General features: G+C 35.8%; 1 protein-coding gene across 6 annotated transcripts in view; it reads right to left on the reverse strand.

The window, feature by feature from the left end:
• Positions 1-10,886: 10,886 nt before the first annotated feature.
• The window catches only part of LOC142341662 (putative G-protein coupled receptor No18), a 111,984-nt gene continuing 95,725 nt past the window's right edge, over positions 10,887-27,145 (reverse strand). For all 6 annotated transcript variants that reach the window (XM_075392787.1, XM_075392786.1, XM_075392784.1 and 3 more), the window contains exons 5-8: positions 24,697-24,911; positions 21,023-21,215; positions 13,434-13,597; positions 10,887-11,448 (exon numbers count right to left, since the gene is read on the reverse strand). In XM_075392787.1, coding sequence (XP_075248902.1) covers positions 11,133-11,448; positions 13,434-13,597; positions 21,023-21,215; positions 24,697-24,911 — 888 coding nt within the window. In that variant the 3' untranslated portion in view covers positions 10,887-11,132. The remainder of the gene's footprint in view (positions 11,449-13,433; positions 13,598-21,022; positions 21,216-24,696; positions 24,912-27,145) is intronic.

Here is a 27,145-nt window from a genome sequence, read left to right on the forward strand (position 1 = left end):
AAAAGCACTGATTTTAATTTTTGGTGATGACTTTTAGAGCTATTTGTGGAATGTGATTTAATTGGCGGGATTTGTGATTGAGTAATTTGATGCTCGCGCTGCGCGAATGTCACTTTATTCCTAATTTGGATTAATTGTTTGCTGTTGCTGGTGTTTTGCAGAGCGAGAGAGGTGCAAGGTGGATTTTGTGACGCGGGTGTTACATACTTTAAATTGTTTAATCGACAAATACTATTTGAGGCTTGATCTCCCGGGGCGAGTGAATTGCTAAATACATGTTCGCTTACTCGGGTAGCGTGAGTGCTAATTGACATTATTGAATTGGTATTGGGCTCAAATTTAGGTGTAATTTGCGATGCGAGTTCATGTATCTTAGTTTTAGATGTGTTCTGCATAGCGAGAGTATGATGTGTTAATAACTGGTGTAAATGTGATGCGGAATATTTGGTATTTAACTCTAATGCGTTAATTGATTTCGAGATTAATTTTAGTTTTGCAACAATAAATTCTTCGTCATATGTAGAAATCTTTTTAGCTTTTTGAGACGGATTTCGGGAGATATAATCTACCAAACCCATTTTTGCCCCAGGAAGGTGTTCAATATCAAATTGAAATGGAAGGAGGCGATCGACCCAGCGGGTCAATCTACTGTTATATGACTTATTTGATCTATGTTCTTTCATAATTGAGAGAAGTGTGCGATGATCTGTAATCACTTTAAAATGTTTTCCATATAGGTAATTTTTGAAATATTCTGTTGACCAGACTACACCCAAAAGTTCAAGTTCATTTACGCTAAAGCGTTCCTCAAGGATTTAAAAATCGAGACGCAAATGCAATTGGTTTCCACCCATCTACCGTTAATTGTTCAAGAGCAGCGCCAAGGCCGGAGCGGGACGCGTCACATTTTACGCGTGTTTCGAGTTGCAGATTGTAGTGACTATTTGCAGTGGCGTTCGCTATGCGAGTCTTAATTTCTTTAAAACAGTTCTCATGTTCTGCTGTCCAAATGAATTTCGAAGACTTTCGCAGTAACGGACGGAGAGGATGACTTATTTGAGCGAGATTAGGGATGAATTTTCCAATGTAATGAACAGATCCCAAAAATGAACGAAGTTTCTTTAAAATTTTCGGGGCTTCTAGAGCAAAAATCGCAGCGGTTTTAGATTCGAGAGGCGAGATACCCAATTGTGAAACATGATAACCAAGCCAATCAATTTCTAATTTACCAAAATGACATTTAGGAAGATTTATCCTAAGATTTTTGTCGTCTAAACGTTGGAGACATTTCATTACATAATTTTTGTGTTCATCCAAAGAACCTTTGCTAACTATCAGGATATCATCCAAAAAGCAATATGTACTCTCCAAACCAATTAGAGTGTAGTCCATAGCTTTTTGAAATTCAGCTGGCATATCTGTAAGTCCGTAGAATCCTGTTTAAAATCTATAAGTGCCAGTCATATCTCCACTAATGATATTAAAGTTGCAATGATTAGCGGTGTTAGTGTCCAAATTTAATTGACTGTATGCGTATTTCAAATCGATCGTAGAAAAATACGTGATGTTTTGCGACGCGGGAGCACTTATTTGTTGAGATATTGATTCGATTAGCGTATCAATGTTTGGCATCTGATATTTGTTCCTGTGAATAGATTTATTTAAAACTTTTGAATCCAGTGCAAGCTTTATCGTTTGGTCTTTTTTAACCGTAACCACAATGGGTGATATAAAATAATTATCTGGACAGCTTGAAAGTTTTATAATATATTTTTCAGCTAGCAATTTTCTAAGTTCCGCATTAACTTTGTCTTGGAGATTGATGGGAATACGTCTACCTTTTTGGTGTCTAGGTTGAAAATCTTTATGAAATTTAGATTTTGCTACATGACTTTTAGATCTTCCAATACCTGATACCAAACCAGGAAAAGTTTTGGCTATCTGTTCTTTAAATTTAGGAGATGCAATGTTGTTGATACTGTTACCTTTTAGAAATGTAGACTGAGTTACAGCAAGTCCAAGTTGGTCGAACAAATCACGACCTATTAAGGACTTTAAACCGTCGGCTGCGACTGTGAAGTTGGCTGATCACATGCCCAGCCTTTGCTTGTGACAGGGGCTTGGATTTCCCCCTCTACTTGTGTGGGTTCATTCGAAAAGTTCCGTAGTTGTGGTGGTGTTGATTCATGAATCCAGAAAGCACGGGGGCTGCTTTGTACCACTTGTGACGCGAGTGAATGATTAAGTATACTGCATGCACTCCCGGAGTCCACGAGTAGAGTTGTATTGACACTGCCAATCTTGAGGGGCATATTGAGTGGTTCGACTTTTTCTACCGCCGTTTCAATCATTGCGACCGTGTTATCCTCCTCTCCACTGCTGTAGTCTGATTCGTAGAGTTTTGCTGGTTGAACGAAATACAGAGTCCTCTGGGTGTGGCTCTTCGTCTACCACACGAACCATCTTTTTCTTAGAGTCTTGTGGCTTTGTGTTTGTGTACTTCAGTTGTTTACGACACACCTTTGCAAAGAGGTTTAGTAACCCGCAATTATTGCACGTTTTCCCTTTAGCAATGCATTTTTCACGATGATTTGGGAGCTAAATTCCGCCACAATTGGAACAATAGAGTGATGATCGATTATTTTGTTTTGAGACATTGTTATTGTTCTATCAATACGGTTTTCGTGAGTTATTATTGAACTGAACGGCGTTAACATTTGCCGGAACAACGATTTTATTATGTTGCTGTATCTGATGTTGATTCCGCATTCCGAGTTCCATATTAATTGCGAGTTCTAACGCCTGTCGCGGTTCGACCGTTTGTTTTAAGAAGTCCTTTTGGATTTCAGGGTCAATCAGATTGGTGATGAAAACAGCTCGAATTAGGTTCTCCTCTTTGTTTTCAAAATCGCAGTTTTCCGCCAATTCTTTTAGTTTACCGTAGAAATGTTCAACTGTTTCTCCCCTAAGCTGTTTTGTAATTAAGAAAACATGTCGGTCAAACGTTATGTTACGTGGTCGGATGAATGCTTCCTCCACGATCTTCCAAAAATTAACAATAGATAGAGTGTCAATCATGATGTGCGGGTTCTTACAGTTAAGGATGCGACGTCCCTCTATCCCGATGCTCAGATAGAGGAGGGAGACTGTTTTGCGGTCTGCCAACGACCACGGTGTGTCGCCACACATGATGCCCACCTCAATTAAGCGTTGACATTTGTTTTGCCAGTTCATCTTTTGCTGCGCGTTGCGCGCGTTCCTTTCCCTCTCTGATTGTGCAAATACACCCACTACTGTCTCTTCGTAGATTGGCTCTAGAAGTAGCTCTACCATTTCTGGTTTTGGACCGAGTAGCGTGTCCAAAATGATGTTTTCTTTGGCCAAGAGTGCCAGTTTGTACTGTACCCTCCACTTCTCCCAGCGAAGGGGGGATCCGGTGTTGGTTTGTCCCAGAAAGGGTCAATTCCAAGGGGTGTTCTTTTGGTTGCCGACTGCGCCATGTCTTACTTAATATATTTAGCGTAGTGATTTGCGGTGCAAGTATGCGGAAAGAATATTAATTGTCGATTCGCGATGCGAGATTCAAATTCAATTTTGTTGCGTTTACTCGCGGAGCGGGATTTCAGAAGAAGATTTGCAGAACTGATTTGAATTGCAGAATGTCAAGAGAATGAAATTGGAAAACATAAAGCACTCAAGAGCAACGTGAATGCGTGATCAGACATGTCTGATCACGAAGCGGGAAACTAAGCAGACAGTTCACGAAAGATCATAAGATAAAAATTGAACAAATTATTGAAGGTTAAAATAAATGAACTAAATTTAGGACATCGTATAAGATTTACTGCATCAATGAAATTAAGGAAATAAATATACGTCAGGTATTACGCAGTCGGTTGAAATTAGACGCTAACACGGCCAGTCACTGTAACTTTAAAATCATCACTGGTAATATGACCGCCACTTACAGATTTCGAACAGGATTTTACGGTGTCACAGATATGCCAGCTGAAATTCAAAAAGCTATGGATTACACCCTAATTGGCTTAAAAAATACATATTGTTTTCTAGACGATATTTTGATTGTTATTAAAGTATCTCTGGAAGAACATAAACACTATGTAATGAAATGTCTGCAACAATTAGATGATGAAAATCTTAGGATACAACTTCCTAAATGTCATTTTGGGAAGTTAGAAATTGATTGGCTGGGATACCATATCTCGCAATCAGGTATCTCGCCTCTCGAAAGCAAAACAGCTGCTATATAAACACTCGAAGCTCAAAAACTCTAAAGAAACTCCGTCCTTTTTTGGGATCAGTTCACTACATTGGGAAATTCATCCCTAATCTTGCTCAAATTAGTTACCCCCTCCGCCCAATACTGAAAAAGTCATCAAAATTTATCAGGACAGCGGAACATGAGGACTGTTTTAACGAGATTAAAACTCGCTTTGCGAACGCAACCGCAAACAGCCACAATAACCCGCAACTCGAAAGGCGCGTGAAATGTGATGCGTCACGTTCCGGCCTCGGAGCAGCTCTTGAACAATTAACAGTTGATGGGTGGAAAACAATCGCATTTGCGTCTCGATTTTTAAATTCGTGCGAAGAACGTTATAGTGTAAATGAACTTGAACTTCTGGGTATAGTCTGGTCAATTGAATATTTCAAAAACTATTTAAATGGAAAACATTTTACGGTGATTACGGATCATCGTTCACTTCTATCAATCATGAAAGAAATTTGATCTAATAAAACCTAAAACAGCAGATTGACCCGCTGGGTCGATCGCTTACTCCCATTTCAATTTGATATTGAACATCTTCTCGGGGCGAAAATGGGTTTAGTCGACTATATTTCTAGACACCCGTCCGTCGCAAAAAGCTGAAAAGGTATCTGCTTATGATGAGGAATTCATTGTAGCGAAAATAAAATTAATCTCTACATCTATCAATGCATTAGAGTTAAACAACACAAAATCTGCATCTCAATTACACCAATTAAAAATTTCGCAAAATCCTGCATTGCAAATCACGCCTACAATTGAGGCACATGAACCCGCATTTCAAATCACACCTAAAATTGAAGCCAATAATAAGGCAATGAACTCAATTAACACACACGCAGCACGAGTACGCAAACACGTTTTCTACAATTCACCCGCGCCGCGAAAACTAGCCTCAAATGCTAATAGAAATTTAAACAATTCGAAGTATGAAAAACACGCGTCGCAAAGTCCGCTCAGCACTGCTCTCGCTCAGCAAAATACCAGTAAGAATAAACAATTATTCTAAATTTGGAATAAAGTAGCTCTTGCGCAGCGCGAGCCTCGAATTAGTCATTCTAAAATCCCGCCACTTAAGAGACGTTCCTCAAATATCTTTAAAAGTCATCACCCAAAAACAAAATCAGTGCTTTTTGCCTCTAGTCATTCTACAATCCAGTCGTGTGTTTTAAATTCCACAAATTCAAGTTCAATTAAATCATCATCTGAAATAAATTATATTAACAAAACCACAAACATAATGCCTTCTAAGAAGCGTATCACTCGCGTTCGTTTCAACGACACATCCCGCACGGCGAATCAACAATCGGCCAGTGAAAACGCAACTCGCCCTACAAGCCAGCGATCTAACTCGCCAAGTAATTCCCGCGCCGCGAATCAACGTTACGAACCTTCTAGCGACACCCGTGCAACAGGTTCTCCTCTAATTACAACGCCGACATCCCCGACTCATTCATCGAACACAAGCACACCTCTCACACCCAGCCCACATATCCCGACGTTTGACTATATCGTATAGAAAAAATTCAACAAGTCACTGATTGCATCCCTGACTAGCAAGGATGCAGTATTGAAAGAGGTCCGGGATTGTATCCTGACAGACAACGAGAGCCGTCTCAAAGCTTTAAACCCTTACAACCATTCTTATTGGATGGATTTCTATGTACGTTCGGGTGCGTATGTATTGATGAAAAGGTCGCCATACCGAACGTTCTGCGAGAAGCGATGATCGATGACATACACTCCAGCCACCGGGTACATGGGGTATGATTTTGTATGGCCACGAATTACTGGTGGCCATACATGCATCGAGAGCTCATTGTTAAAGCCACCGAGTGCAAACCCTGCACGGTGATTGGTAAGAACCTTAAATCTGTTATTCCGGCTAAGCAATTTAATCCCCACATACCGTGTGTTGAACCAAATCAAGAACTTCAAATTGATTTTGGAGGTCCAATATTTGATGAATAGGGTAATGAAGTTTACTTTCTATCAGCAATTGACCGTTTTTTTAGATACCCTACTGCATATATTTATGACAAGTCTAATGGACCAAACGTTCTAAAATTTTTGGACATGTATATTGAAAATCACGGGATTCCACGACCTATTCGTCTCGATCAAGCAAAGTGTTTAGTTGGCAATCAAGTAAAGACCTTTTGTAATAAAAATAACGTTGATATAATTGAAGTTCCTGTGAACGATCATTGTGCTATTGGATTGGTAGAAAGACTGATTCAAACTATTAAAAATAGACTCGCATGTATTAAAGAGAAAAAATTGTCTACTAACGCCTATCATGTAAAGCATGCATTAAAGATAATAATACACCAATTGCGAATATGTAAACGAAGAACAACAAAGATCTCGCCATTAGAAGCACGCTTTGGAAGAAAACCTAACACCCCGCTAAGCGTGACAGCGACAAAGCCTAAATTGTCAAATCTTAAATTCGAAAACTTTGTAAACCACTATTTAGATGAAGACACAGTGATGCCGGAAGAAACCTTTCCAGACAACAAGTGGGTGAACGGCTATCGCAGTGACATCGAAGTGGAAGCCGGTATGTCACGGGCGACGCACGAAGCAAAGGAACGAGAAAGAGCTAGCACAGACGGCGAGTCACGATTCCTACGAACCAAGGCAATCCGCCCACTCCCGCTGAAAGAACGTGCAGTAGAGCTCAAAATAGCCGGGAAAATTCATGGAAGGAGAGGATCCGAGAAGAGTTTAGAGGGGTTGTACGAAGTACTCGCGCCAGACTCGCGCATCCTGAAGGTTAGCCTGACCACCTCGACGATTAAGGAACCCGGCAAACCAGTGGTCACAGTACGTAACAGTGACATTAGGAAATTCGGGACACAATTGGAGCGGCAAACTCCATTGAAAGCATATGCGGACAATAGGGTACCACGTTCAGGCGAGAAAATTGTAGAAGAACTAATCCAAAGTCACGTGAAAGAATTCTCAACAAAAAGGAGATAAAAAGATGAAGCACAGAAACCGTGACCCGGGCAGCGGGGTATCTTCATCCAATTCTAATATCTCACGCGCGATGCGAGGGCGAATCCCCAAAATGCCAAACTTTCTCGCTATCCGAAATCAACAATCTGACGCCGCCGCAGTTTCGCATAGCGAGGAATCAACAACATCGTCCACAAATACGCAGACCGCAGTAGCACAACAAAAGAGATCGTCAGATAGTAATAGGCGTAGTCCCTCATACTAAGGATTCGACAGTTCAACTCCAGACTCTACCAAGGGTCCTCTAGTCCTTTGCCACCACCAAAACGACCTCGACGAGCGGGTGACGTGGAAAATTTCCAGCCTCCACCCGAGTCTATTGCAGAGTCGGTTCAACAGATTGCGGAAAATCAGCCTGAAGAGACTCACATTTCGCCACAAATTGGAGAAGTTTCACCACCCCCTTCGCGGAATACATCTCTGCTCGAAGTAGATACGCATACGCCAACCCGCGTTCAGACAATGACGACACTCGAGGAAGAAGGACATGACTCTGATGAAAATGAATGGGAAAATTGAAACTGCATTTCTTCGAAACTATGTCAATTGAAACATTTCATATATTAATAGTACTTATTTTTAGCTATGATAACCAGGAAATATATTGTTATTATTTATTTAACCGAAGACCAAGTATTAATTTGTAAATATTGTTATTATGTATACATTCGAAAATTGTACTTAACAATTTTTTTTGTCAATGTGAGGGGTATGTGATACCTGGGGCTATCATCATTTTTTATTTTACGCGATGCAGTATATCTTATATGATGTCCTAAAGTAGTTCATTTTATTTGCCCTTGATAATCTTGTTCATATTTATTTAGTTTGCATCTTGTGATCTGTTAATGATTTCCTTCTTGGTTTCCCGCCTCGTGATCAGACATGTCTGATCACGCATTCACGTTTGCTTACAAGCACATCATTTCATTTCTTTTCATTCTGCTAACTTTTGCATTTCAAATTCAGTTAACAATTCTTTTCTTCAATCCCGCTCCGCGAGAAAGCGCAAATAATTCAAATCAGGATTTCGCTCCGCAAATCTTTATCTAAATAATTCTAAGCATACTCGCACCGCGAATAGCTACTCTATTTGAATAGAGTACAACAGGAGCAATTAATGAATGTTTTCACAAACGCTTAGTTGCCGAATATCAACTTAATTAGTGAGAAAGCTGACATTTTTTTCCACGCAAGCGATTTCAATTATTTTTGTTGTTTCAGAATACTGATTGAAAATAAAGCACGTATCAAGAGCTTGGTTTTTTTGAAGTAATTTTGACCTCGATCAATAATTTTAAATAAAAAATGTACGCTTTTAGGCATCTTACACACACAAAAACCTTCAAAACTAGATGAACACTACCAACCAAAAATTCTGTCTGTTTCAGGTTCAATGCCAAACAAGAATACTTTGAGTACAGTTTGCTGAAATTGTTGTGGCATAAATGCCTAAAAACTTTTTTCTGTGGTGATAGCATAAACAAGATAAAACTTTTTTGAATTGTAATCTCGTTTGACGCAGAGGCTGCAATGAATTACATTTTCGTGAAATATACAAGTTGTTTTACGAAAAAAAATTATTTCCCAGAAAGTTGTTGACATAATTCACCTGGTGAAGATGTTTGGTAAAGTTAGCGTTGAATTTTTGTAAGATTTGCGATTCTTAGCGGTAAATTTTTTCACTAAATTGACTGCATTCAATGCAATAAAACAAATTCTCGCATCCTTTCCCGCATTCACCGCAATTTTTAAGCACATTTGTGCGGTTTTCAGCGTTGACACTTCGACTTGGACAGTCTTTCAAGACCCATCTCGACTTAAGCTTGCATAGATGCTTTTGCAAGTATTTGGCAGCGGTTGGATTCTTTTTCTCATAGAAAAGCTAGGTATCAATCAATGAACCTCGATTAAGTTCTCTTGATCAACAGTTTTTTGTCATCGTCTTTGTTTTAAAATATACACTATTTCGTAAACATATTACAGTTTTTAATATACCAAGCAAATGGTTTCAGCCACGAATCTGTATGTATAATTCAAACCCAGTGCAATAAAACATGATAAATCTTGGTAGGACATGCAAGATCTTCAAAAATCTTGCCAAAACAAATCTTGCCAAAAACTTGAAATACAAACATTTTGTAGTAAATCTTGATGATATCTTTAAGATCTTATCAAAATAAACCAAGATAGTTTCTTAACAACTCTTGTCAGATCTTGACAAATCGTAATGACACTCTGTATCACTTCTGATCGTTGTTCGATGCATCTCTTCCCAAGAAAAGAAAAAGAAAATCTCCTGCAAACTCAAAGTACAAAATGAGGGTACAGCGGAGCAGTGGCAAATTTCAACCTTAAGACCAAGCGTGCAATTTTTTTTATTTGCTTACAAATTTTAACTTCATGAAGTGGGCCAAATAGATTAATCATCATCTAAAATGGCGATTGATTTTTTATCAACCGCAAGGATTAAGTTTCTGTGTAATTAAGAATGCTTCTGAATTCGCGTTTGTGTTTATGCAGCATTTATTACGCATTTTAATAGCCGTTATGCTTGTTATTACGTTTGTTATAGACAGAATATATTAACAAAATTACTCGCTGCTTTTGGTCTAGACTCAATTAAAACTAAAAACCAAGCGTAAAATTTTTATTTTTTCGTCTGTAGCTACCGTGTTGACGTCACTTATTCACACTCGTTGTTTAGTTTTCCATTGATCTTAAGCAGGGACAAATTTCTCACTCAATTTGTTCATATTTACAATAGATCGCAAACTTATTAAACTATCTGCAATACTGTATATGACTAAAAACAAACGAAATAAAGTTTGAACTTTTTAAAAATAATACAAAACATAACGCATTATTATAATTACAAATTCGTCTGCAGGCGTAATTGCCCCAAAATATTGCTATAATTTTTTTTAAATAAACTATTCTAACTGAAAAATAAATTGCCCCAAGCATGGGGAAATAAAAATCCCAAAATTGCTCTCAAGATATTTTTATAATCTTCGTTCTAATTAAATCATTAGCTAAGTTTATAACATAACTTTTTGTTTTTTATTGAGGATCTTTTTTATCAGCAATCCAGTGGTTCTAATCAATTAATTCACTACTGTTAATCTCCACAGCTGTAATTTTGTGTACAGATATGTTTTAAAACATTTAGAACCTTGCAAATGTTGATCTAAAACTATACATAGATCAAAAAGTAGAGCTAAGACTACGTCTTTCAAAAATTCATCAGTTTTTGTGCCAAATATATTTATTCTAGATATTAGCAGATAAAAATGATCTTGGAAAAAGCTTTCTAGTAGCTGATGTTATTCTATTACATTATTTTTTTGGCTCGTCCCGAAATGAACATTTAACTAGGCTGAAGTAAGCATTTTTCTAATAAACGAGAATATCCTATAATATACCCATCAAAATAGACAATAAATCAAAAGCTTGTTTTTACAGTAATAAGGTATTAAGGTTTTCACCGTGATTTGATATGTAAAAATTTGATTTCAACTTATACCATTAAATAATGTACGAATTAATGTACGCACAGTATCAAAGAGCTTAGTTGAAAAATCTAAGTATCTGGATTGAAGTATGATGTTACAAATTGTTCAGCATACCATTTGCTGCGGCGCAATAAAATATTTTATTTGGTTGTACCAAGATTGATCTGTACTATTTTTTAGTTTGTTTATTTTTATTTGTATGCTAAACTTTCTTTTTTTTACATAGAATACTATTGTGCTGTACTATCCTGTGTGATTTTACATCTGCTAGTGGTTGTTTACCCTAAATAAAAACCAGGTATAATTTACAGAGTACTGTTATTACAGTCAGCCCCATCGTTAACTGCGTTGATTGAGTTCTGTTTGGCTAACTGCAGAATAGCACTGCTCGCTTTCCGACTTGATGATCTACGGTTGCTGTTGTTATTGTTGTTGGTATTATTATTGTTGTTGTTATTGTTGTTGACTTGGCATGCTTCGTTCATGATGCTGGCGTCGATTAGGTGTTCACTGATCTGTCTATTTCTTAGTCTGTGTCCTCTTCTGGAGGGAATCAACAACTTCATGAAAGCCATTCGGAACTGTCGGTTGCAGAAGACGTAGATGAAGGGGTTGATGGAACTGAAACGAAAAAACATTCCTCAATGTTTGTATTACACCAGCCGGTTGTCCTGTTAAAATTTTTGTGTCATAAGTTATGTGCCTCTCCCCTAAAGTAACGCCATCTATAGTTGATAATTTTGCACATTTATAAAATTGTAGATAATGAATCTTATGGCGGGTCCCACCCCTTATAGGGCTATACATTTCATTACCATTGCAAAAACATAGATTGTTTTGTTCCCACAGGCTTATGAATGCGGGGGAAAATTCACCATTGGCTGGCCAGTGTCCGAAAAGGTAAATTTCAATTAAGTAGGTGCTCTGGAAACGATTGGCAATACCTTGTAACCGTTTTTCAATTTGCGTAACCATTTTTCACGATGGTAAAAATTTACTCAAGTCGTGGAAATAAGTTACTTATATCTTCTAAAAAAGGTTTTTCTTTTTTCACGAGTTTTCACAATAAACATAATATTTTGAGCATGCAATTAGCCTGAAACTTTATGGTCCAAATTATGTAAGTAAAAATACCCCCCAGATTGCCGGGAAATAGCCGCCATTGATTCAATGAATCCAGATACGGATTGAATGAACAGAAAAAAAAAGATTTTTGAACAAAAACGGTTTTAAAATAAACCTATTTTGATGTCATTTTATTTCTAGCAAGTTCATGTTTTAGATAGATGGGCCAGTATTAATACAAAAAAGTATTAGACCTGAATTTTGCTATTAATGAAAATCAGCAATAAAGTTAGGCTCGATCACTAATTTTGAAAGTTGATCAAGAAAGAGGTCATTATTTCATACTTTTTCAAGCGTCCCAATTTTTTTCATGATTTCACGTTTTATATCACACTAGAGTTTGAACTTAATCAGTTTTTGGCTCACTTTTCACACTTGCCATGAAGGGTTCGACCTTTCAAAAGGGTATAAAGTGAGCAATCAACTGAGCAACCTTCTTGGAAAATTTCTTGGAAGCCTTAAGCCATGTCTCTTGGAAAATTTTATTGGAAGTCCATTTTTTTCTCATGAGACAAAGCATACACTTTTCAAAGATAATTAAAAGGGATAATTGAAAACAGGAGACAATCGCTAAATATAACAACTTCGGCAAAGAGGACTTTTCTAAGGTCTATAATTGAGTCAATATAAAGAAATAATTTTAAAAGTTGCTCATTTTTCTGAAAACCATAAAGAGTGACAATGAGAGTGACACAGCAGAGCCGGCTGACGACCTCTGCGATCCATTCGCTTCTACAATAAAATCAAGGCATTCAGAAAAATTATTATTTGGGTTGAATGATTTTTTAATTGTTGGATTGATTCGCTGCACGAGAATTGCAATGTTACTATAAATTTTAATTGAATTCTCTTTTGAGTTTTGAACAGCGTAATTGGGGTCTAAATAAGTCAGAGTATAGTTCTGGGAAGCCTTCGGCAATTCGAGCTCAGCCCAGGCGCAAGCGCCTTCGGCTTTGAGCTCTAACAAAATTTAAGCAGCGGGCGTCTAAATTAGGGTTTTATGGGATTATGCTGTTTCTATTTTGATTTCGTTTTTCTATAGTGACTCAGTTGATTCGAGATTATCTTGTTGAGCAATAGCAGTCTAAAAAATGAGTCAAATGAGAGAAGAGTGAATCTAACCTACAGAACTCAGCTAAATCAGCTTAATGTAACTAGTTTTCAGACACGTTTATAACCTAATCACAGAACATGGTCGCCGACAATAGTAACAAAATTGAGTAAATTTTCTCGAGAAATCCGACAATGGCCAGATAATGAAGGGGAAAGGAAACAGTTATATTGCATTTTTTACGTTGCAGTTTAAGACGTCGACAACTTATGTGAAAGCTTGCACCTTAGAACATGCCACTATATGGCCTAATGATGTTCGGGATCTGTGATTACGCAGAAACCTTAATTGATGATAATAATCAAATTCTTACTGATTAAAAACTTCATTCAAGCTTAAATAAAGAACAGAAGTGTATAAGAGCGGAGACCTGTTGAAGTAGCCAAGCCATACAACGAGAGTCATGACCCATGTTGGAATGATACAGTGGGTGCACACCCCCTCGAACACGTAGAGGGCGAAGAAGGGAAACCAGTTGATGATGAATGCACCCATCACCACTGACAGGATACGGAACGCCTTCAACTCACTCGCCTAATCATAACACACATACAATCTCCAATCAAATCGCAACATCAAGAATAATTAAGTGATCATACACAAAACAGCGCGCCTTTATGCCCTCCACGAAATTATACCTCCACAATGGTATAACTGAGACAGGTAATGGGGGGGGGGGGGATAGTTTGGGGGTATAAAATTTGTCCATATCGGCTTATTTTGAATTTGCCTCAAACAAAAATAAATAATGTTATTGAAACTTGAACGAAAACTGAAGTAAGAACTAATGAATACTGATTACATCTACGCACAGAAAAAGTTTTCTACTTAAGCCACAGACAAACCGAAGCGATTCGCCGGTTGTAATTCCCATTGTCTTAGCTCAAAAACTAATAAAGCTGAAAGAGCATAATAGTAATTTTTTGTTGACCTCTTTATATAGTGGCATCTTTTATCTTCCAACTTATCTTTCCGTAGTTATTTTTCCCAATTAACTGAAAACAGACGGTAGTATATGTCCCTGCGCACATTTTTCTGACGCAGCTAGAATCGGAAAATTTTTCTGTTTCAAATAGAAAAATGTCAGAGGAACTGCTCCTCTGCATTAACTTTGGTGGCTACAGGATAAAACTCAGCTTGATCATGAAACAGAGGCCGTTACACAAAGGTTTCAGAAAACAGAAAAGCAACACACTTTTTTTGAAACTACAAGAATTCATTGCAAAAAATAACAGAAATTACTTCAACTCAAAATAACGTAAGCAAAAAAATAGAAAATTATAAAGTCTAAAAGTATTAAATAATTGATTGCCTTCCGACAATTGTCTAGTGTTGTATAGAGTTTACGTAAACATGCATGAAGAGGGCGAATCAACATTTTTGGCCTGTAAAAATGGTTGGAAGTAGATCAAAATCTATAAAAAACAAAAACTGATTCAACATTGTTTTGAGAACTTGAACCTTTGTATTCCAGACGTCAAATTTACTAATATTTCGTACTAAGGTTTTCACAAAAAAAATCAACAAATTTTAATTACTTTGAGACACTATTTTGTTAATGGAAGTTTTCCACAAACTCAAACAATCTATGGAACTTAAATTAGGTAAGATGAACGCTTTTCGGGCAGAATACCACAGTTTTATGCATCAAAACGTATGATTCACACGTTTTGTGAGTTGCGGTGAATAGAAACCAATTTGAAAATTTCAATTGAATGATACCATTATATTTTATCGGTGCTCTTTCCGCCCATTCAATAACTAAAAACAAAAAAAAACACAGCCAGCAGATTGCCGGAAAATAGCTGCGATAAACGCTTGCGGCTTTCCATGGAATTGAAGCAACTAAAGAAATTAGATGGACAGATTGACCACCAGTCATTTTGATAGACCACTAGGCTTTTTGGGTTAGATTCGAACTGTTACTTTTATGAGACACATACGCTAAGGCCCTAATAGATGTTTTTCAAACTTTTTATTCAATATGAAAAATTCAAGACTCTAATACTCAAAAATTAGAGCATATACGTTTGGCACTACTTCGATGCACACTGTTGATTTTTAACTAGTAAATGTTCATAAAAATTAAAGTTCATTAAGCGAGTTCAAGAGTTATTTTTTTGAGTGAGGTAAGTCACGCAATTGACCTAAAAGCAGAAATGACGTTAGGAACATACATTTTAAATGCAAAGAAGTAGAAGTCACTGAAGTTGAAAAAGTCAATGGTCGCAAGAATCATCGATGAAGACAACGAATTAAAACTTATCAGGACAAGTCCTGAAAAACAATTCAAAGAATTGAAAGAAAAATTTAGAATTACTCTTTCTGGCCAGCAGATCAATTGAACAATGCCAGCCAACACAAAAAATTATCTCAAAAAATTTAGAAACTAAAACAATCAAACAAACTAAACAAACATATATTCTTTGTTAAAAACTCTTGAAGCTCTTACCCCTGAAGCAAAATTTGATTTCTTCAAATATTTTTATTTCAAAAAAATGATAAGAATCAATTTGTGTTTCTGAAGTCGGCCCAGTATTATATCTGCAAGACCTGAAAAAAAATCATTTGCCCTTGAAGATCAATTAACTCGAAAATGACCAATTGCAAATTTTAATTGCAAATTTTAATGAAATTTTGCTAAAAATTAGGATATTAAAATCTTCGGAATCATATTAAAATCTTCAAGAATCATCGATGGAGACAACGATTTAAAACTTATCAGGACAAGTCCTGAAAAACAATTCAAAGAATTGAAATAAAAATTTAGAATTACTCTTTCTGGCCAGCAGATCAATTGAACAATGCCAGCCAAAACAAAAAATTATCTCAAAAAATTTAGAAACTAAAACAAACAAACAAACTAAACAAACATATATTCTTTGTTAAAAACTCTTGAAGCTCTTACCCCTGAAGCAAAATTTGATTTCTTCAAATATTTTTATTTCAAAAAAATGATAAGAATCAATTTGTGTTTCTGAAGTCGGCCCAGTATTATATCTGCAAGACCTGAAAAAAAATCATTTGCCCTTGAAGATCAATTAACTCGAAAATGACCAATTGCAAATTTTAATTGCAAATTTTAATGAAATTTTGCTAAAAATTAGGATATTAAAATCTTCGGAATCATATTAAAATCTTCAAGAATCATCGATGGAGACAACGATTTAAAACTTATCAGGACAAGTCCTGAAAAACAATTCAAAGAATTGAAATAAAAATTTAGAATTACTCTTTCTGGTCAGCAGATCAATTGAACAATGCCAGCCAAAACAAAAAATTATCTCAAAAAATTTAGAAACTAAAACAAACAAACAAACTAAACAAACATATATTCTTTGTTAAAAACTCTTGAAGCTCTTACCTCTGAGGCAAAATTTGATTTCTTCAAATATATTTATTTCAAAAAAATGATAAGAATCAATTTGTGTTTCTGAAGTCGGCCCAGTATTATATCTGCAAGACCTGAAAAAAAATCATTTGCCCTTGAAGATCAACTAACTCGAAAATGACCAATTGCAAATTTTAATTGCAAATTTTAATGAAATTTTGCTAAAAATTAGGATATTCAAATCTTCGGAATCATTTCTGTGTCTCTAGAGGCTATCCAGTGACCAAATTGCAAGCCTTAAAAATTCATTGGCTCACAGATCGATAATTTTTAGAAATGATATTAAATTTCAAAAAACAGAAATTCGTTCAATTACAATGTTGACAACCATTAAATTGCCCCCTAGTAACTATTTAATAACAGATTATTAAAAACTGGATGAGGTTACATGGCTACTGATGCGAGAAAAACTAAATAAAACACAATTTTTTTTGAAAAACTTGAAAAAAATTGCAAATTTTATCTAAAAGTTTCTAAAATTTGAAAGATTAAATTATTGAAAACAGATCCAATGATTCTAACAACCATGCATTAACTTTATATCAGACCGTGGAATAGGTTTTCTGGCACTTGAGAATGGACAAATATAGAAATTGACAAAAACGTTAGGAAACTTTAAAAAATTGCAGATTTTTATCCAAAAATGCAAAAAATCGAGACATTAGAATGTTGAAAACCAATCCAATGTTACAAAAAACTATTCAGTGCCCTACTATCAAACCTTAGAGGAGCTTGCCTGGCCCTTGAAATTGAAAAAAACTCAAAAATGACAAAAAAAAATTCAAAAAACTTCAAAAAAAATTCAAATTCGAAAAAAAAGCAAAAATTAGTATCACTTTGCGTGTTTGTGTTATTAGTACCAAAACATATAGCTCATAAATTGGTCATAGCAATTAATTTTGTCTCCAAAAAAGGCTTTATCAACTTTTAAAAATTTCAATCCATGATAAATCAAACAAAAACTCCAGAAAAATCACAAAAAAAAACATGCAAAATTGCACCATTTTGAGCCCAAAAACTGCTAAAAATGACCTTTAAACTTCAAGTTTAGGCCATCCCAGCAGCTGCACTACTCTAAGCACTCGAAGGACTACTAAAACCCTCTTTGGGCCTCTAATGAAATTTAATGTCAACTGGGCTTTACCTGTTTATCCTGTTTTGAAAGACCAAAGTCATTGAAAAATGTGTGAACACATCTTAAAAACAACACAGCACCCCAATACAATTCAAATTCTTCGGATTGTAGAAACCACGATGACCCCAATAAAAGCGTCTATCGCTTCGCGCCAGATAAACGTATGTAGAAAATTTTGCCCAATGAACGTGATATTTACATTTCGAAGGTTCAACATAAACTTTCAATCGTTTCAGATAAATTAAGATTTTTTTAGTTGGCGAAGACTATATGATAACTTTTTCACTACTAAAAGAATCATCCAAACAGAAGTTCTTACATTAACTCAAAGAATAAACCTTCAAATATATAACATAAAGCTTGGTGTTGTTTCCGGCCGCTCCTGTTCAGCTGGGCTTCAGGCTCCAACCAAAGTGTTATTTTGTGGCAGAGATTGAAAAAGTGATTCGACTTCAAAATTACTGCTTTTTTATAGAGAAGGCTTAAATTTCTTGCCAGTTGGAATAGTTTAATTGATTGGTTCACTGCCTCGATATAGACTTTGTTAATAATAGCACAATAGGTTTGCATCAGATACCAATAAAATGTTATTTTGTATACGAGTTTTGTTACATATATAGTATTATATGTTGCATATTTCATTTTATTTTTATAAAAATTACTCGAAGAAAGATATTGTTGTGAAGAAGAACTTTTATTACTATTTATTAGTAACTGACGCCAGAACACTTATGCTGGTATAAAGTTAGATTGATGTTTTCATGTGTATTGAATTTGTATTTTTTTTTGAAATTACAAATTTGAACAGCGTGGAGACAATAAGGTACCAATCGAACATTGTGGACTGTTGAACAAACAAAATTTTAGTTTGTTTTATGCTTTTAATTAACGCCTTTTTTTAATTTGTCCGCGAAGTGCAAATAAGAAAGTAAACTTTTAAAAATGTTCTCTAAAATAAATACGGTAAGCACTTGATTTCGTTTTTAGTTATTATGTTAAATTATAGAACTGAAGCAAATACGTATTAAAATCTTTTAAAAAAACGAATTCAGTTGAAGTAAATTTCTTAGGCGGATTTAAATTAAAAACATATTTTTGGCCACAAAAAGCTATGGTCTTCGTAATTTTTTGGACTAGCATATCAACCATTATCTTTTCTAAAAAATGCATTAGTTTTTCGACTTGTTGACAAAACCTCAGAAAAATAAAATTCTGTTTACGCGGGGTTGAGGGAAGGGAAACATATATGCAAAAAATTTTATTCAATTCCATTGTTTCATTTAATTTTGTATTTACTCCATAAACAACTGGTAATTTCACAGCACTGTGAACAACTGTTGAATATCATCATGCATCGGAGAAAATTACAATTTCTATTTTCTTCTACAGTGCAATAATCAAATATCAATGAATTATCGAGCTGAACTTGGCTCCACGTCGTAATCAGAGTTCGATTATTTTTTGGCAGCGTTTTAAATATCCATAGAGAAATTGACTTTATTTATAGGCCTGTATGTGCGAAAAAGTGTTTTCTTGTTCTTCTTTAACATAATCGGAATCAATTCATAGTAAAATACAGATTTTAACTATCATGGTTTGGTTTTACTTACAACTTTGCTATGATCTGGGAATGAGTGTGCTTTACTATTGATTAACTTTGATGTTTTATAACCGTTCTGTTGTTGATTCAGTCAAACAAAACATAACCAAATAACATCGCACAAATTGCTCTCAAACATCGGGGGAGGGGGAGTCGAGCACGCTGGGTTATGGGTAGAAGGATGTGCCGGGGTGGGGTTTGAGGGCTGAAGTGGCAATGGGGGTGAAGTGGGGTAGGGGGGGGGGGGGGTTTGAAGTCAAACTCTGAAAACAACCTTTCACAACATGAATTTATGTCTTTAAAATAGTTTTAATGATTTGCATAATTAGAGTACAGTATGACGAAAGGCGCCAAGACATTAAGAGTGTCTACCGATACCAAAAGTCTACTTTCAAAGAAAGTGGCTGGCAAAGAAAGTTCCAGTGCCGACTTCCGTTCAATGCGGAAAGCACCTAAGTGTAGTGAAAATGGTTTCCTGAAAGCAATTAAAAGCCTTAAAATGAAAAGTAGAATCAAATAAATGTGAACAGTAGTTACGAGCGAATGTAAGGGCATTTCACAAACTTTTAATCATTTTGCCCCTCAATAATACGATCTAATGTTTTAAGATTACTAAAATGAAGGATTATAGTGCAATTAATCCGCCGCACAATTCTTTGCGGAACGCGCTTCCGTCAAACAGATTTTGCCGTGGAAAGCAGTTTTCACTTTTCAACTTCAGTTTAAAAGTGAAAAACACTGACCGAAAGTTCCATACAGGGCACCGCCTTTTCGTCCGCGACGTTTTTCAGAATGTTTCACACGCACTATGTATTAACTTAGGAAAAGTGTAATCTCGTAATAAAAACGAGTACATTTACTCAAAAATTTGATATCGATAGACGCCCGTAATGGAGAATTTAATGCCCCCCGGGCGTTACCTGATTATCACGTTTTTGAGGACGAAAAGTCAAATGGGTGAGACGACAAATCGGTCAACCGAAAAATTGCATAAAAAAGACCACAGGACTAATATAATTGTCGCAAACTTTGTTTGAGAGCAATTAAGCTTTGATGTATAGGTTACGTGACTCAAATTTAATCAGTGAGCAGATCTGGGGTCTTTTCCATTATAGCCCCCACGAAATTGTAGCCCCCCATTATGGTATAATTAACATGATTGGGGGCTATAGTTATATGACCACTAAGTGTGCCATTTTTTGAATTGACAACCGCGCAGCTATTCGAGATGCCAGTCACAATTTCAAAGTGGCGGTAGCAAGATGAGTCACGTAACATTGCTTGAAACAATTTGCAGGCAGAACCGTCTTGTGTGTCCTGTTTCATTCATATGCTTTCATACTTATTTTAGTTTCATTTTTGTCTCTTTGATTATTTGTCTATTTGAGAGCATGCCATACTGTATTATAGCCTACCAATATTTTTGCCTAAAATGTGAAATATAGGACATTAAAAGTCATTTTTAAAATAATAGAAAGTTTCATTTAAACTTCTTCAATTAATTTACTAGCTGCTGTTTAATCTTCCATGGTGAAATTCGGTGGGTGAAAAGTCTGTGGTAAAGGGATGTAGATGTGAAAAGATATGATGTCAGAATATGCCGTACCAAATTCCAGTACGTTCCAGTACTGTTCACGTATAAATATGAGTCTCTCTAATAAAACCATTACTGAATCATAACAAAAATATTGTATATTAATGAATGTCCAGCAGCTGAAAAAGAAGAAAAGCGAGAATAATCTTTATAATTGAAGCGGGCTTTTATTCTGAGGTGAGTGGGGCCATTGAGTAGGAGTAAATTGTTTTTCTTAAAAATTCTTTATGTATCCACACCTGATTGGTTAGCTTGCGTCTTGCCCGCATGAGTGTCTGGGGCACAGCTGTAGACAGTCTTCTCACCATTGATGCCCTTTGGGAGCCTGCTCCTCCATGACTGCTGTAGGTGTTGACTGGGGTCGAGAATATGACTGTGTTCTTTCTGCCCCTCGAGGCAGACACCTTTCCCTCAACTGTTTGTAGCGAGTGTCTAAACAAAATCATTTTTAAACACATACTTCTATTTCAATGGCGCAACCATTCATTGAATCGCTTCATTAATATTATGTATCACCAAGGCATAACAATCGCTAGAATCGCTAGATTTGCAGCGAATGCAGGGAAAAAATTGCAACCACTAATTATCGCAATTCTTGAGCAAATGTACCGCATTTAGAGCATTCACCATTAAAAAATGCAACATTTTTTATTTGAAAACATCTTAAAACGCCAATCACCGAAGTTCTTACGTTAATTTCAGATAAAACATCAATCTGGGTATAAAGATAACAGTTTTTTTAGATGAGCTGCACTAAGGGACCAAAAAACTACGTACAGCACATTTTGCGCTCTTTTAGTCTTTTTTTTCGGTCAGTAAATCCCATTTCCACTAGGGCGTGAAATTTTAAAGTTATAAAAAAAAATTTCATTCTTTTTCTCCGCCTGCACAGAAAAGATTGCTAAAAATTGCAAGAAAAGGAGTGGGAGTTACTGTAATGGTCGTCATTTAGTCCGGATTCGAATCCAATTTAAAGCAAAAGGTGGCGTAGATTGACACAGACATTGATAGAAACAACTATTAGAACTATGTACACAGTCTATTAGATGTTAAAAATCCAAGGCTGCAGTGACTCGTTAATAGACTGTTCTATTAGAAAACTGCTTGGAACAAATAATTGTATTGTATTTGATGCCCCCAGAAGATTTTTCTTTAAGAAATTTTTTTACTCGTACGTAGTTTTTTGGAACCATAGTGGCTTATCCATAGTGGCTTGATACATACAAGCCCTATCGATGCTCTAACCAAACATTATATAGCTGAAATCGGGCTCTAATGACTTGGTCTTCCTCAAGAAAACCGCAAATGAGTGGAAAACTTTCTTTACAAAATTTTGCTACTTTTGGACTGAAAATCTGTGCAGCGAAAAAGTCTCAATTTCTGATGTTCAATTTTGATTTTATACAGTTTCTGTTTCCTGCTTCCAAATTGAAATTGTTCGTTCAAGAAAAGTCATTCATAGCATTCTTCTCTATAATGCCAGATGACTGAACTTTTTCAATCTCAAAATTCCAATCTCAAGTTTGAAACTCCATACCATTAATTCAAAAAAATCAGATTTGGTCTGCAAAACACTTTGGATTTACTGTGCTCTCAAATAAACTAAGCAATAATTAAGTTCTCCGGTCAACCTATTAAGTCCGACTTAGATTAGTAGATTTGTGATCTCTTCAAAATTAAAAAAGAAACATTAATTTTTTTTTGAAGAGCTTCTAAAGCTTTAGATATCGTAAACACTAAGCTTAGATATCGAAAAGCCAAGATTTTCGTACCAAAACTTTTAAATATTCAACAACTGATTGATTGATCTTTACATGTTAACTTTCAGTTTCTTCTCGTTTCTGTGCATTGAATTCTTTGCTGATTGCCTGAAAAATTTCTCGTTTGAGCAGGGCATCTTTGTTTTCCAAAAACGTTGAACTTAATTTTAAAAATGTTGATTTAGACATTACACTGTTTTTACAAATTGGATAAAGGCTTATAAAAAGTAGAGAACTTCTATTATTGTTTCAATAATAAATGTCAGTCCTCATGTCAACTCAACTCATTTAACTACTTTCCTTTTTTGTAGAACTCAGAAACATACCCGGCAGATTGCCGAAAAATAGCCGCCGTTGATTCCAATAAGCATGATTGGGATTGAAATAACAGAAGATATTGAAAAAAAAAGATTTTTGTACAAAAACATTTTTTTAAGTCCGAATTATTTTGATGGCATTTCGTGGTTGAACATATTTCTGTTTTAGAGAGAGGCTACAGGGGCTACCATCAATAACAATAAGCATTAGAGATGATAAATAAGACTAATAGGAAAGACGTTCAAATAGCGGGCATCTAAAATTGGGCTTTATGGGTTTATCCCGTTTCTATTTCTGACTTCAATTTTTATACTGACTCTGTTCATTTTGAATTGCTTTACTGAGCAACTGATGTTCAAAATCACTTTTAGCAGAATGAGAGAAGAGAGAAACTAGCCTAGAGAAGTCAAAAAGATTTTACGCAAAATGTTGAAAAGGCGGCAAAATGAGGTAAAGCGAAACATTTTTTTATTCGACGAAGTAAAAAAAATATAGCAGGACAAGTCCTGACGTACAATTCAAAGAATTTTGATTGACTTAACGAATAACTAGACCTAGAACAGACAATGAGTGAATTGGGAAAACCATTTCTAAAAAAAAATCAGATAAAAAAACAAAAAAAAAACAGAAAATCAATGTCAAAATGCTGCTAGTGAGAACAAAAAAACCACTAGTGAGATATGTAATTTTGATTCTAACAAAAAAACTAGGTCCAGAATGAGCTGTAAATGGATTGGGAAAACTATTTAGAAAAAAATTCGATTCAAAAAATCGAAAAAACAGTAAAATTAAGAGTGAAATTGCCGCATGTGAACAAAAAACCACTACCGAGAAACCGAATTTTTGTTCAAACACCGTTTTCTCACTCTACTTTAAAATTAGAGCGAAAAAAATTCACGGCGCAAAACCACTCGCTTTTTCGCTCCATTTCCTGTTTCGGCGTGACCAAAATCACCACTCCAATTTGACTTCAAAAATCATGAAAATGTGTGAACAGATCTTAAAAAAAAGACAGCGCCCCAATACAATTCAAATTCTTTGAATTGTAAAAAAAAATAGGAGCGCTATAATAGCCGGCTGAGAAGATGAGGGCGGCTATTAACAATAAAAAATTCTATCGATTTTATAAAAAAATATAATGGCAGTTGGAATGAATGTCACTCAAAATGCTTATCGAAAAAAAGTAGTTTAATATATAAATTTTCTATTTGGGAATTTACATTTGTAAACGATTGTAATGCTTAACGTACTGCTTTTTGGCGCGTCGAGTTAATAAAAGTTAATTTCGTAGCTAAAATTTTGGAACTTCAGTTAGAAATGGCCCAAATTTTACGACAGTTTTTGTTATCTGCTAGGTTAACCATTACAAATAGCACAAACATCTCGAAAATTATATAAAAATTTGTTGATGTAATTTTTGTATTCATTAATAGTGCAATAACGTTAAGCAAGCGAAATTGTCCATTATTTTTAACAGCTGCTTCTTTGTGTGCTTGCCGTCGACGATTAACAACTCGATATGCCGAAAGTCCAGTTGCGGAAACAAAACCCGCGGAAAAACCCTCAATTCATTTTAGATAGGAAATAAACCCCCACGGAAATAGACCCCCACTTTACTATTAAAAAGCAGCGCGTTTGGCCATGCCACAGCGGCCCGTGGGATTTGATATGAAACTATCACAACCGAACAATTTATCACGACCGAAATTCAATTTTAAAATGGGGGTTCGGTGCGTTTTTTTTAACGAGGGGGTTTATTTCCTAGACCCCGAAAATCAGTAGTTTAGTATCCACTTGCTTACTAGCACAACAAACTTAATAGATGAAGAGCTAACTTTTTGCGTCGGTAGTTTGTGTTGGTATCGTCTCTGATAGACCCGTTCTCTTGTCCATTTGGGTTGTGATGAAAGTCAGCGTCATCGTGTGTGGGTGTGAATTGAACACTGTCATTGTCGTTGCACCCTATTGATCCAGAGCGCACCTGGGAGGGGAGGGAGTACCTGGCCTGTCTCTGGATTGCCCTCTGCTGCTTCTTGGCTGCTGCGTATATCTATCACACATGATGCAAAGTTACTGTCGAAACCATCAAAGTATCGCTCTGGTTTAGAACTCTACTTTTGTGAAAAAATAATAACATGGGCGGGCACCGTAGATTGGATGTTGTCGGGGAAACATAGAAACGAGCGTTAAATGATGGTATTTTTAGTGGAACTGCCCAAACCCCATCAGTTACCTTGGGATCTTTTCTGCTAGCGCCCCCCAGCCCTATATAGCCGTTAATTTAGCACCCCCTAAAATCTAAATTTTTGCGAATTGTAAGAGTGAAATTTGCATTTCATTGAAACAAGAGTGTCTAGGCAGATTGAAGGCACTTTTAGAATACTTTCCTTTGATAATTTTAAAAAATCGAGCCCTACTGTAGCCTATAACACCAAAACTTATCTAATACAGAAATTTTTATTGTTGCTTACGTTATAGGCAAAAAGTTTTGGTTATGAATACTTAACTTTCAAACCATAGCTGTGCTAGCTTTTAGTAAATGCGTATTGTTCATATATGTTCACGTAAAAGAGTACTTAGCTTTATCAACATATTTAAACATTTACAAACAAGGATGCGAAACTAAGCGGAAGGGGGGGGGGGGCTAGCAGAAAAGATCACTACCTTGACCTGTTCGTTTTTGATCGTTTTTAAGCGTAATTAATGACCGATATTGCAAGATTTTTTGAAGAAAAAAATCCATGACAGGTCTAAAATGGTTCGTTTGTGTACAACATTCATTTAATTTTTTGAAAATAGCAAGCAAGATAGTGTCATTTAAAGTTATTTTTCAGTTTTTTTTTACCTGTTTTTTCCAGGTGGCAAGTCAGATTTTATAGCCAAACTGCGAACTACGTTTTGAGCAAATGATTTGGATGCCTTGAGACATACGATTTGAACATAAACATTTAGCGCTTTGAATGGTCTTTTTGAAAATTTGTCTCGATTTATACGGAAGTCTTTACAAATAGCAGTTTGGAAATGTATGATTCATGTTCGCCTATAGGTAGATGGATGACTACGGTGCTAGAACAGATTTAAAGAGAGTACATCGAAACTTCATTTAAGCTTGCGAATAGCGCAGCTCTTTATTTGACCAATATGCATACCGTTCAATCTTCGTGCAATTGTCCATTTTTTAGTTCGATATCGATCTACTGTGTTTTTCTCGGGGTGGGGGGGGGGGGGAAGGCACGGATAAAACTTCGTTATGGTGTTTCTATCTATAATACGCTGCATTAAAAATGAGCCAATCAGAATTAAGGGAGGTACTCGTCTATAATTCTCATTATATGACATTCTAATCTCAATGGTTCGGCTATATCGGCCCAGTAGAGTCTCTGAATTTCCGCTGTTGATCGGATTTTCATGTAACAGTAATTTTGCTTTCCCGAAAAAAAATTTTGCGAATTAATATCACCATTACTTTTGTCTATTCAATGAATATGTAGGATTTAATCATAATTAAGTGAAATTTGGCGTCAAGTTGCTTTGAGAAAACCGAAAGTAAGAAGTGAAAGTCCAACAGTGTCAGGTCTTAACAATATTCCTCAGAGTGATGAAAAAGCTTTAACGTATATCTAAACTTATGAGAACTCAGATGAACAGCGCTTTTAATAAAACCGAAGGAAAAATTTCTGTTTTTCCATTCACTTTCAAGACTTCTGAAGGTGTACCATACCAAAACAGCACCAAGAAAGACGAAAACTTGATTCCTGATTTGTCATTACCCGAAAAAAAACAGAACTGAATAATTGTTCAAATAGAGCTGATAGCAAAGTGCTGAAGCAGGGGTGGCACCAAAAGGAAATCAAAAATTGAAAAGAAATTATTTGCAGCTACATGCTTATAAATTTGCCAGGTTGATAAAAATGACAGTGAATCATATGACAAAATCAATAATATTTTTAAAACAATAAAAAAATCTTATTCAATTGATATAGTAATTTATGGGAGTCGCCCGGTTGCTTAATTACGATCAGTTGTACAATTAGACCAAATTATCGGATAACGATACTAGTTAAAACATGGAGGCTCGGTAATGTGCGTACGCACATAGTGTTCCGACCCCGCTAATCCACATTCTTAACTTTATTGGCTACCAAATGATGAAAAGATCAAAAACATAGATATCGTTCAATAAACAAGCAATGGAATATAATAATGTCACGCTAGAGGGCCGACGACAATTTTTGATAAATAAACTACTAAAAAGGTCCATTAAAAAATTAACAAACAAACATT

The sequence above is a fragment of the Convolutriloba macropyga genome, chromosome 6 (assembly GCF_964194025.1).
Source record: "Convolutriloba macropyga chromosome 6, txConMacr16.3, whole genome shotgun sequence".
NCBI lineage: Eukaryota > Metazoa > Xenacoelomorpha > Acoela > Convolutidae > Convolutriloba > Convolutriloba macropyga.